Source organism: Plasmodium gaboni, chromosome 12 (genome assembly GCF_001602025.1).
Source record: "Plasmodium gaboni strain SY75 chromosome 12, whole genome shotgun sequence".
Taxonomy (NCBI): Eukaryota; Apicomplexa; class Aconoidasida; order Haemosporida; family Plasmodiidae; genus Plasmodium; species Plasmodium gaboni.
In genome coordinates this window covers 432,369-444,895 of record NC_031492.1, presented here as the reverse complement: position 1 = coordinate 444,895, position 12,527 = coordinate 432,369, and the positions used below count along the sequence as shown (strand labels likewise).

General features: G+C 18.6%; 4 protein-coding genes across 4 annotated transcripts in view; 2 read left to right on the top strand and 2 right to left on the bottom strand.

The window, feature by feature from the left end:
- Positions 1–1,080, top strand: part of PGSY75_1212500 (glycerol-3-phosphate 1-O-acyltransferase) — a gene marked incomplete at both ends in the record, with an annotated part of 1,614 nt that extends 534 nt beyond the window's left edge. The window contains one exon of the mRNA XM_018786712.1: positions 1–1,080. This exon is cut by the window's left edge and continues 534 nt beyond it. Within this exon, the coding sequence (XP_018640577.1) occupies positions 1–1,080 (1,080 nt within the window).
- Positions 1,081–2,400: 1,320 nt separating this feature from the next.
- Positions 2,401–3,420, bottom strand: PGSY75_1212400 (putative tetratricopeptide repeat family protein; the record flags this gene model as incomplete). Its single annotated transcript, XM_018786711.1, has 1 exon — positions 2,401–3,420. One exon carries the CDS (start codon positions 3,418–3,420, stop codon positions 2,401–2,403), a length of 1,020 nt encoding a protein of 339 aa, XP_018640576.1.
- Positions 3,421–4,364: 944 nt separating this feature from the next.
- On the bottom strand, positions 4,365–9,224 carry PGSY75_1212300 (hypothetical protein; the record flags this gene model as incomplete). The annotated part of the gene is made up of 9 exons (XM_018786710.1): positions 4,365–4,524; positions 4,632–4,772; positions 4,897–5,131; positions 5,243–7,435; positions 7,559–7,884; positions 8,140–8,419; positions 8,553–8,768; positions 8,883–8,984; positions 9,131–9,224. The coding sequence occupies 9 exons, from the start codon at positions 9,222–9,224 to the stop codon at positions 4,365–4,367; spliced, it is 3,747 nt and encodes a 1,248-aa protein (XP_018640575.1).
- Positions 9,225–9,836: 612 nt separating this feature from the next.
- On the top strand, positions 9,837–12,035 carry PGSY75_1212200 (hypothetical protein; the record flags this gene model as incomplete). Its single annotated transcript, XM_018786709.1, has 1 exon — positions 9,837–12,035. The coding sequence occupies one exon, from the start codon at positions 9,837–9,839 to the stop codon at positions 12,033–12,035; it is 2,199 nt and encodes a 732-aa protein (XP_018640574.1).
- Positions 12,036–12,527: the final 492 nt, after the last annotated feature.

Genomic DNA, 12,527 nt, shown 5'->3' with positions numbered 1-12,527 from the left:
GTTTCTATTATACCTGTTGGTTTGTCATATTCTAAATTATATCAGTTACAAGGTTGTGCTACATTGTTTTATGGTAATGCTATTATAATATCTCAAGATTTATGTAAAGAATATAATAACAATAATAGAGAAGCCATTTCTAAATTATTAAGCAGAATTGAGGAAGGTATGAGAAGTTGTATGCTTACATCAAAAGATCATGAAACTAGTAGATGTATTGAATTATGTGTAAGCTTATATACACCTGAAAGAATGACTATTTCAAAAAATAAAATATATAATAATTTACAATTATTTTGTAAAATGTTTTGGAAATTTGGTGATTCCAAAGTTATTGAAAATTTATCTTATGAATTAAAATGTTATGAAAAATTATTACAAGCTAATAAAATTAAAGATGATGAAGTTTGGATGCTTAAACAATCTACTTCAGCAGCTACATTAAAGTTTATTGAACATATATGTACATTTATTTTTTGTGTTATTTTTGGTATGACCTTTTCATTATTATGGTTACCCTTAGTTCTAATTTCTATATATCTCGCTGAAAGACATAGAAAAGCTGCTCTTAGAAATAGTACTATTAAAATACAAGGGGGAGATGTAGTATCAAGTTATAAAGTTTTAGTATTAATTGTTCTTTTACCGACGTTTAATATTGTATATGGATTATTATTTAGTATTTGTCTTTATCATTCTTGGCTCAAAAGAATTCTCTTTGTATTTCTGAGCATGTGTATTTTACCAATATTTTATTATATCAATTTAAATTATGCAGTACAAATACCTATCTTGTTAAGACAAATGAAAATACTCTTAAAGGTTATATGTGGAAAAATTAATGTTTGGAGAGATAACGAGAGAGAATTAATAAGTACTAGACATGAATTGCAGTTAAAAGTTCGTGAGTTAGTTTCTACTTTAGGTCCAGATGTATCAGATGACTTTCTTGAGCAACTTTATAGAAATATACCAAAATTTGTTGTAGATGCAGATACGAAAAGATTGATAAGAGGAAAGGATGAATTCTTACCAATATTGCAGCGTTCTCAGTTAGAATACAAAGAGGAGATATTATAATATAATAATAATAAGAAGAAGAAAAATAAGATAAAATAAAAAATAAATCATACAACATACAACATACAACATACAACATAATATATTAAATATATGTTAAAGAATATATATAATTATAGGAATGATGTAAAAGGAAGAAAATTATTTTAATGTATATTTTAAATTTCTTTGTAAATGCATGAATTTGTTCATAATATTTATAAATATGCATGTGTGTATATATTAATATATGTATATTTGGTGAAATATAAATACAATGTATATATTTTTTCTTTATTTCATTATTATTATTACAAGTGCATTTATTATATATGTAGAAATGTATATATTAATATTATGCCATTTTTTATTTATATTCTATGTAGATATGATATTCTTTTGTCACTTTCAAATATATACTGTTTATGTTATAATAATCGTTATTATTAATATTGTATTACATATATTTTTTTTCATCCCCTTTTTTTTTATACACAATTTTCAAGTTATATATATATAAATATATGTATGTATATGTATATATATATATATGATATTCTTTTGTCACTTTCAAATATATACTGTTTATGTTATAATAATCGTTATTATTAATATTGTATTACATATATTTTTTTTCATCCCCTTTTTTTTTATACACAATTTTCAAGTTATATATATATAAATATATGTATGTATATGTATATATATATATATATATATATATATATATATGCAAATATATATCCATTTTAAAATTCTTCATTTGTTTTTTGTTTACTCTTTTTTGTTTTTTGTCCAATTTTTCTATTACCTCATTTTTTATTGTTTATACATATTTATTTGTATATATATTTACATGTATATATACTATTAATCAAAAAGTCAACTTATATATATATATATATATATATATATGTTAATATATCATTAAAATGAAATATAATTATATTTCCTTATCGTTTATTTAAAATTGTCCTAGGTATACATAAAATTATATCTTATGAATTATGTAATTTTAAATATAAATAACTTATTTTTATAAATATTATTTTTTTTTTTACTTTAAAAAATTAAATTGTTATAATGGTAATATAAATCATAAGTTATGTCTAGGGCGTATTATATGCATACTATGCAATACACACAAAAAAAAAAAAAAATAAATAAATAATAAAAAAGAAATAAATCATAATTAAAATAAATGATAAATAATGATGTAAAATAAAAAATATATACAAATAACATAAGCTTATTAATACTTAAATATATATATATATATATATATATATATATATATATATGTATATATTTGTTGGCTTAAAAACCTTTTTGTTATTATGTTTATCTTTTATGCACCTTACAAAATTTGTCCATTATTGAACCAAAAACCAAATTGCATATTTTCATTAAAAAGGCATAAAGAAATATAAATATGAATTTTAAAGAAGAAGAGATATTATAAAAAAAAGATTTGTTATTATTATCATCATTTATTAAAGGTTTTTGTTTGAGATTTTGAAAAATATGTTTCATCATATGTTTTTCTTTTTCCAAATGTGTTTGTTTTTTTTTTAAAACTAATTTTAATAAATTAATTAAAGAAGTATCTTTATTAATTTTAATACCTTCATTTAGTACTTTAATAGATTTATCATATTCACCTAACATAAAATAACCTTTAGCTAACCTAAAATATATCTTTATGTTATTTTTATCATTTTCTTGTGCTAATAATGAATATTTTACACATTCAGAATATTTATTTATTTTCATATAACCTTGTGCAATGTTACTACAATATGTTGTATGCATCTTCAAAAAGACTTCTAATCTATCAGGATTTAATTCGTCTCTTTTAGATAAAACATAATTGATAGATCTTAAACCCCTTTCCCATATTTTTAATGCCCCTTCATAATCTCCTTTATTATATTTTTCATTTGCATCATCTTTCGTTTCTTTATCATCATCAGATAATTTTAAATCTGTTATATTATTATTTAAATTTTGTTTATTAATATCACAATTTTGTTCATTATTTTTATCATGCACATCTGTTTTTTTATCTACAAAGTTAGCATCATTAGTTTCACAATGTATATCATATATATGCTTATTATCAGAAATAACCTTATTATAATTCTTATCATTATTATGTATATTATTAACCTCTTCATCTTTTAATATACTATTTTTTGTTAAGCATGTTTTAGAATAATTTCTTTCTTCTTTATTTAATATGGTAGTACCTTTCTCTTCATTATCATTATTATCTTTTTGTTTTAGATTGCTATATTTTATATTACATTTCTCAGGACATTCTACACTTTTCAAATGTGTACCTTTCATCTTGGTATTCATTTTATTATATATATATATATATATATGTATGTATGTATTATTTTTTTGTTATAATATATACAATAAAAATTAAAATATAAAATATGTATATTATATATATAATATACATATTACACTTATTTATTCATGAATGAGTTATTTAATCAATTTTAAAAAAACAGAAAAAAAAGAAATCGGTTAAAATATAATTAATTAAAAAAAGAAATATGAATTATTTAAAAAAAAAAAAAAAAGGATTAATATATATATATATATATATATATGTATGCTATTCGGAAAAAAATATATTTTTATATTATTATAAATTATATCAAAAACAAATTAACAATAAAGCTAATTCCTAAATTGTTTTTTTGATTGTAAAGAATAATTACACAAATATAGCAAAATGGGATAATATAAAAATATATATATATATTATTATATATATTATTAAATTCAATGTTTTATATTATTATATATATATATATACCATTTTGTATTCATATTTTTTTATAGTATATACTATTAGGGCCTTTATATTTTTGTTAAATTACCATTTAACTATAATTATGAAGTTCAAAAAAATAAAAAAATATGAAACCAAAAAAATAAGGTGAATAATAAATATTAATAAATATATATATATATATATATATATATATATTTCTAAATTTATTATGAATTATAATTATTTGAGGAAAAAAGCTTTTCCATTTATATTTATGTTGATTGTTAAATAAAAATATTTTGATGATTGGTCCTTATAAATATTTGTGTACAATTAAATTATATAATATATATAAAATACTAATATGTCTAAACAGAAGGAGTAACAATATAAGAATTATATCCTTGTTTAAAATTATAAATATATTTTATTGATATATATATGTATATTTATTTATATAGAATAATTATTTTGTTTTATTATATAATGTATAAAAAAAACGTTTCTGAACATTTTAAAAATAATCATAGGTATCCAAATAATTTAAGCAGTTGGTTAATTTCATCTTTTGTTCATATTCGTCTAGTTTTAAATTAAATAAATTTTTTATTTTCATCATGGAAACATTAGCCAAATTGTCTCCACATAATAATATATCTTCTTTATTAAACATCCTTCAAAATAAAAAAAAAAATAAAAATAAAAAAATAAATAAATAAATATATATATATATATATATAATGAACATGTTTACATTCATAATGAATAAATATGTCTTTACTTTAAGGTGGTAATTTTGGATGTCTCCAAATTGTTTGGATAAAAAATTATCAAGGGATCTTTCGAGAAAAAATCAAAATCCCATAATTCTATTCTTCCATCATCAGAGCAGCAAAAAAAGGAGGTTGAATTATTTGGTGACCTGAATGTATTATGATAATAATATATTATATAAAAATGTATATACATACATACATACCCACATATATATATATATATATATATATATATATATATATATATATATACATATACTTTATTTTTACCATATTATATCATTTATTGAGCTGAACGAATTTTTTGATTTAAAGGTTGTAATTTGTGTATTACGAAATCTATTCCATAATTTTACTGTACAGTCCTCACCAGCACTTATAAAAATATCATGATCAAATTTATTTATTTTAATTCTATTGACAGCCCCAAAATGAGCAATGTAATGATTTAAATAAGACTTCTGATAGCAGCTATTGCACCTGTAAATTATGCCATTTTTTGTACCTACCATAAAATAAATATTCAAAAGTAAAATATATATATATATATATATATATATATATATATATATTATCACACCATTACCATATACATATTATATCATATTATTTTTACCTAGATAATAGTAGGAATGGGTTGGTTTAATTTTTTTGTCGATTATATTTTTTGTTATATTTTTGTAATGATTCAATAACTCCTCCTCTTTTGATATATGATTAATATAATTATCTTTTTCAAGAGGTGTAGTTTTATGATTTAATTTGTTATCTGATTTTTTCATAAGATCTTTTCTTTGTTGAACATTTTTATTTTCATTTAATTCTACATAAGGATTATTTTCATTCTTATTAAATTCTGAAGAATCATTTTTCTCAATATTACTAATAATAAAATCCTCATCATGGTGCATATAATAATCTATATCAATACAAGTTAAAGATGAATTGAATGGTTTATTAACAAGATTTTTATTTTCAAATACGGATGATAGATCTTGATATAAATCATTTTTTTTATTTTTTAAATATAATATTTCTTTAGTTTTTAATTCTTTTTCTATGTTCCATTGATATACACAACCATTTTCATGAGCTGAATAAAAAATATTTTCAAAGGAATTATTATTAGTATACTGATTTTTAAAAGAAAGATCATATATTGGTTCATAACAGTTTTCATAATAATTTTTAATTGTTGTCGATTTAAGTACAGGTGTTTCATCTTTTTGTCTTATGTCATATATATAGATATGTCCATTAGATAATGCAGATACTAATAGATTCGGATTGTTTTTTGAATATTTTATTTTCATAACACTGCAATTTAAATTATATAGTTTAAGAGGATAATTTGGATTTATAAAACTAAATATGGCAATATTCCCTTTACTGTTTTGAAAAGATCCAATATCTAATGTATTTGAATAACTAGAAGAAATATAATCTTTATAAAATTTATTTGTATCAATTGATGTAACTATATTTTCTAATTTATTATAATGAAACTGAAATAATTTATTGATAGATATATTCTTGATATATTTTTTCTTTTTCCTTTTATATAATATATTATTATATTCTATACTATTTGTATGTTCAATATTATTATTTAAATCCAAATGAATATTTTTTGTATCTTCATTTATATTATCAAGTACATCTGTATATTCATTACATGTCCTATTAATATTATTATTATTACAAATGTGATCATTTAATATATCGTGATTATAATATTTGTATATATAATCTTGTTTCACTTCCTTTATCAATTTTAATCTATTTACATTTATGGTAGTAAATCCTTTTTTCTTTTTTAAAATATATTCAAATTTTTTTTTTTCAAAATTATCTCTTTCTAAAAGATCGGATGTTTTTTTTTTATTTTTATTATGTAAGACATCGTCGATAATTATGGTACTTATTTTTTTTAACTTATCTTCTTTGCTTTCATCATTTATAAGAATATCAAATATTTTGTCATCTTCCATTTTATTAAAATTGTCTACACTTGTATGATTTTCTAATAGGTCTTCTGAACATCCATCTTTTGTTTTTTTCTCCGAATTAGTATCATTCATTATTTTTATATTTTTATTGACATTTATATGATCGTTGTTATTCCTCTTATATGTTAGATTATTAATATCTTGTTTATTTTGTAAAAAATCTGAATAATTATTTTCATTTGTATCATATTCTTTTTTATTCATTTTTTTTTTTCTTTTTTTTATTTTCTTTCTGATATTATTTTTTAGCTTGTTTACAAAAATTTTTTTGGCTATTTTTTCTTTTTTCTTTTTAGAAAGAATATGAATACGATGTTTTATTGAATTAATCGAAATTGTATCATTGGAATTATTTGTCTGTTTAGGAATATCACCCTTCATTTTATTAATATCTTTAATTTTGTTTTTCAAATTACATAATTTTTTCATATTTGTTTTTATTTTTATCTTTATAAGAATTTTTTTTTTTTTATAGTTAATATTAGGATTAGTAAGAGCATCATAATTTTCTCCGTCAAACATTTTAACGTCATTATTTTCTACTTGTTTTAAATAATTCAAATGAATATTTTTATAAATCATTTGTTGATAAATGTAAATATTCTGAACAATACATTTTTCGATTTGTTTTATTAAAAGTATAAAATTAGATTTATTTAATTTTTTTTTTTTGTTATTAATTATCCAAGGTATTCCTCTAGCATTATCTTCGGCATATGGGTCTTCTTCAGGAATATCATTTTCTTCTTTTTTCTTTTTAATTATGGATTTGATTAAATATTCATCTTCACTAAAACTGCCTTATTTGGAAGAAAAATGAGAAGTTATATTTATTGATAGGGGGAAAAAACAAAATGGTATTATATAATGTGTATATAAATATATTATATATATATATATATATATATTATATATCATTTTACTTGTTAAGAATTTCATTGTCTTCATATTTTTATATCTGCTCTTTGTTCTCATTGTTCTGCTTTTGTTTGAAAAGGTTCTCGATATATTTTTTGTCATAAATAAAGTATTAAAAAGAGATGTGTTATTTTTCCTTGATTTATAAAATGATTTGGGTATGATGGTAGTTTGTTTATTATCAGCAACATTTTTATCAACAACTTGGACCCACATATTTTTCTTTAAAATTACTCTTTCGTTAATATTTAAGGAATCTCCATATTCATCCATAATTTTTTTTAATTTCTTATTTCTATATTTGAGAAATCTTTTATGTAACAACTGCGATCTGAAAAGGGAACCGTAAGAAATTAATAAGAAAACAAATGAAAATGTGAATATATATATATATATATATATATATGTATTTATCTTGATTAATATGGTATTTTTTATTTTTAACAAGTTAGTGTTATAAAATATATATACAACTATAAATGCATATTTTATTAGGCCCTTTTTGGATTTGTCTATTTGTTTAATGTGACAAGACTATATGTTTTTAAATATTAATTTTTTTTTTATTTTTTTTATTTTTTTTAACATGTCTGTTGGGTTCATAATTGTCAATTTATACAATTCATATAAATTCGTTTGAGTACTTTTACTTTGTTTATTAATTGTAGAAACATATATATCTTTATTTTTTTTAAAAACGCTTAATGTTTGCATGGATTTACTTATATAATTACTTTCATCATTATTAAGTAATTTTTCATATAACTTATTTTTTTCTTCGACTTTTAATTTTTCTTCATCTATGTCATTTAGTGTATTGGGAATATTCAACAGGACAATTGTTTCACTTTCACACAATAATATTTCTAGTTGATTGAAAAAAGAGAGGCATCAATAAAACATCATAAATTGGTTAAATGTAACATATAAAATCAAAAAAAAGATGGCTCAACATATATAAATATATATATATATATATATTTATGTATATATGTTTACCATCATAAGTATTTGAAATTTCTTTTTCATATGGAGTCCATTTAGTATCCCTTTTATTATTTATATAATCAAAGAATTCGCTTTTTCCTATTTTTTTCTTCTTTTTAGCATTTAATATATCTCTAATTTGTTCTTCATCTTGTATATTTGCTAATTTTTTCTGGGAATCATTTCTGGTATGATCAATTTTTTCATCAAATTGTTTCAATAACTGATCTATTATTTGAAGGAAAAATAAAATGATTTAGTAAAAGTGTTAATAGAAAAATATATAAAATAAATATATACATAAATATATATATATATATTTATATTTACATATGTATTTACCAATTTGATCAAATGATTTCTTTGTTTCCGTTTCTTGAAAATTGAAATATATTGGTTTAGGTGTTATATTTTTGTTATCTAATATTATTTCAATATGATCATCTTTAAAATTCACAAAGAAAAATGATATATATATATATATATATGTATAGATTTTATCTATTTATATGTACAAAAGTTTGCTTATATTTTATATAATTTGCCTTCATATGATTAGTAGTTATATCCATATATATATTTATATTAACCTTTAAAATCAGCATTGAGCTTATTAGACTTGTTGAAACAAATCTTGCTCATATTACTTTTAATTTTTTTTATGGTATTTATGGGTTCTTCCATTTTTTATGATATTCTTATTTATACTGTTATAATAGTGCTAGAATAAAAGATAATTATTCACGCAAAAAATAAAATATATATATATATATATATATAATATGTGTATTTTTTTTTTTTTTTTCCTTTGAGGGGCATAAAATATGTTCATATAAGAAAATTATAATAATATATATATTTTATAAATGAAGAGAAAATTTTAATGTTAAATAAAATAAATAAATATATTTATAATATACCAATATAATTTTTTTTTTTTTTTTTTTTTTTTTTTTTATCGAAAAAAAAAGTAATATTATAAGAAATTATTTTAATAAATAATCTTAATATTTTATAATTTCTATAAAAAAAATAAAAAAGCGTCGAAAAAATATATACTTTTCTTATTTTGTAAATATCTTAAATAAAAATGATTTTATTATAATATATATAATATAAATATATTAGGAATATATATAATGCCTTTCCCTCGTTAGAAAATAAATAAATAAAAAGAACTGATTTATAAAAATATTAATATATTAATATATTTATATATTTATATATTCCTTTATTAATATATTTATATATATATGTCATCATTTATATAATATTTGTTTATATAAAAATGTTGACATGATAAAGTGTAAGGGGAACATATTTTTTGTCTTAAAAGGGAGATTTAACAAAAGGCTCATAAAAAAATGTGAAAAAACATATATGCATACCATAAATAATCCGAGTGTAGATTTTCCATACAAATGTCAAAACAAACCAAAGGAGGGAGAAGAATTTTTTTTTAACAAAGAAAAGTTTGTAAATTTTGAAAATGTGAATGTAAAAAATTTAAATAATAGAGAATTTTTATATTACATAGGATATTGTAGTAAAAATAAATTGCTTAATTTAAATAAGATAAATTGTGTAATGAAAGAATTAGAAATAAAAATAATAAATAGTATTAATAATTCTATATCATCTGATTTTTCACAAAATAAAAAAAATATATTAAATTCAAAATGTTACAATCAAAATAATGAAAAGCCATTTTTTGATATTCATGATTTAGTTAAGGTCTATTTGAATATATGTTATATTAATTCTTATTATTTTCTTAAGGAAAAAAGAGAAAATAATAATACTATAAAATATAAAAATAATATAGTAAAAAATGAAGAAAATAATATATTTTTTCATAAACAAAACAAATACACACAAAATGGTACTGTACAAAATGTGAATATAAAAAATAATCATAAAATAGGAAATGTAAAAAACGAATTTGAAATTAATAATAAACCATTTAATAACAAAATTGATTTTAATACAAATAATATAGATTTTTTTAAAAATGATCAAAATGTATATAACAATTCATGTAACAGTTCTTTGGATGAATCCAAAGAATATGTATGTAATGAATATGTGAAAAATATATTTAATTTACTGTCCATATATTTTCTTCAAAATATTGATTTAATTAATAATCATTATTTATGTAGACTTTTTTATGGATACAATAAAAGCAAATTTTCAAATCATAGATATCTTAATAATTTATGTTTTGAAATTATCAAAAGGATAAAAAAAATTAGAACATATCATTTATATTTAATGCTTACCAATTGTTATTATTTAAATTATGTAGATAGTGTTTTTATTAAAATTTTATTACTTAATATTATTACAAAATTTTCTCAACTTCCTTGTGAAGCAATGTGTCAAGTTATACCTGTTATCCCTTTATATATTAATTCAGAAAAATTAATTTACAAAATTAATCTCATATATTCCAAAAAAATAGCTAGCTTTAACCAAATTGGTCATATTATTCTTTTATTTAAAAAAATGTTACAATACAATATTATATCACAAAAAAATGTCTTTTTATCTTTTAAGCATTTAAATAATTTTATCAAATTGAAAAAAAAAAATAACGTAAATAATATAAATAAGGATAGTAAGAAAGAACAAGAAATGTTAAATGAAAAAAATGATTCAGATGATCATATCATAAATAAGGTTGTAGAATCTTTTGAAAACTTTGAACATAATGAAGATCAATTTTTTGAGAAAAAGAAAAATGAAGATGATATAATAATAAATAAAAACCAAATAAATTCTTTATTTCAAAATAACAATATTAGTAATAATAATATAAAGATTAATCATAGGGAAAAATATAAAAATTCAAAATATAATATACAAAGTGAAAATATAAATGTAAATGCTACAAAAAAATTATATATGAATAAAAATAGTAACGTAAAACAAAAAAGTGAAGAAATAATTTTTCAAAATGATGATTTTATTTTTAATTTTAAAATCATAGAAATGCATTTAAAGCATGATTTAAAAAATATATATTCTCTTTTACCAAATGAATATAAAAATTTTCTTGAACGAATAAGGAAAATATCTTGTAACCTTAATAAAAATATACAAGGAGAAAAAGAAATTTTTATATTAAAAAAATATATGAAAATGTTGCAATATAAATTTATTACATTTAATTACGGACCATATGTCTTACATATATGTGATCCATTTTATAAAATATTTCTACAATTTGAAAATCAATGGAAATTATATCCTATATATGAACAAATAGTACAAAAAAATTTTGAAATGAATAAAATTAATCATCTAAAAAAAGAAGGATTTAAACCAATATTTATATGTCATGATATATTATTAGAATGTAATAATGAGAATGAAAAATTAGAATACATCAATTCCATTTTGTTACATACACAATTTACCAAATATAATATAACATTAAAGGAAAAACAAAATTTATCAATTCCACAAGAGTTCCAGTATATACACATATAAATTATATAATATATGTATATATTATGTTACATATAAAACATTATACTAATATAATAAATAATATTGTTATAATGCATACATTTTTTTTTTTTTTTTTATTATAATATAATTCCATAATTAACATTAAATATTTGTACAAAAATGAAAACGCAATTAATTTAATAAATCGATTAATCAATTTATATTTTTATTTAATGTATAATATGCTATTTTTTTTTTTTTTTTTATGTGTAAATTATATTTTAAAAAATAAATAGAAATATATATTTATAAAATAAATATTATAACTCTACAAAGAAAATAAACAAATAATTTTTTTATTACTTCATAAAAAAAGAAAGAAAGATATAATATAGCGAAATTATTATTACGTCATGAATCAAACAAGTAGTAATTATATACACATAAATTGAAATATATAATAAATTGTTGTCCTTCAAATATAAGGTATTTATATTTTTTAAAATTTATTATTCAAATGAAGTTGTATCC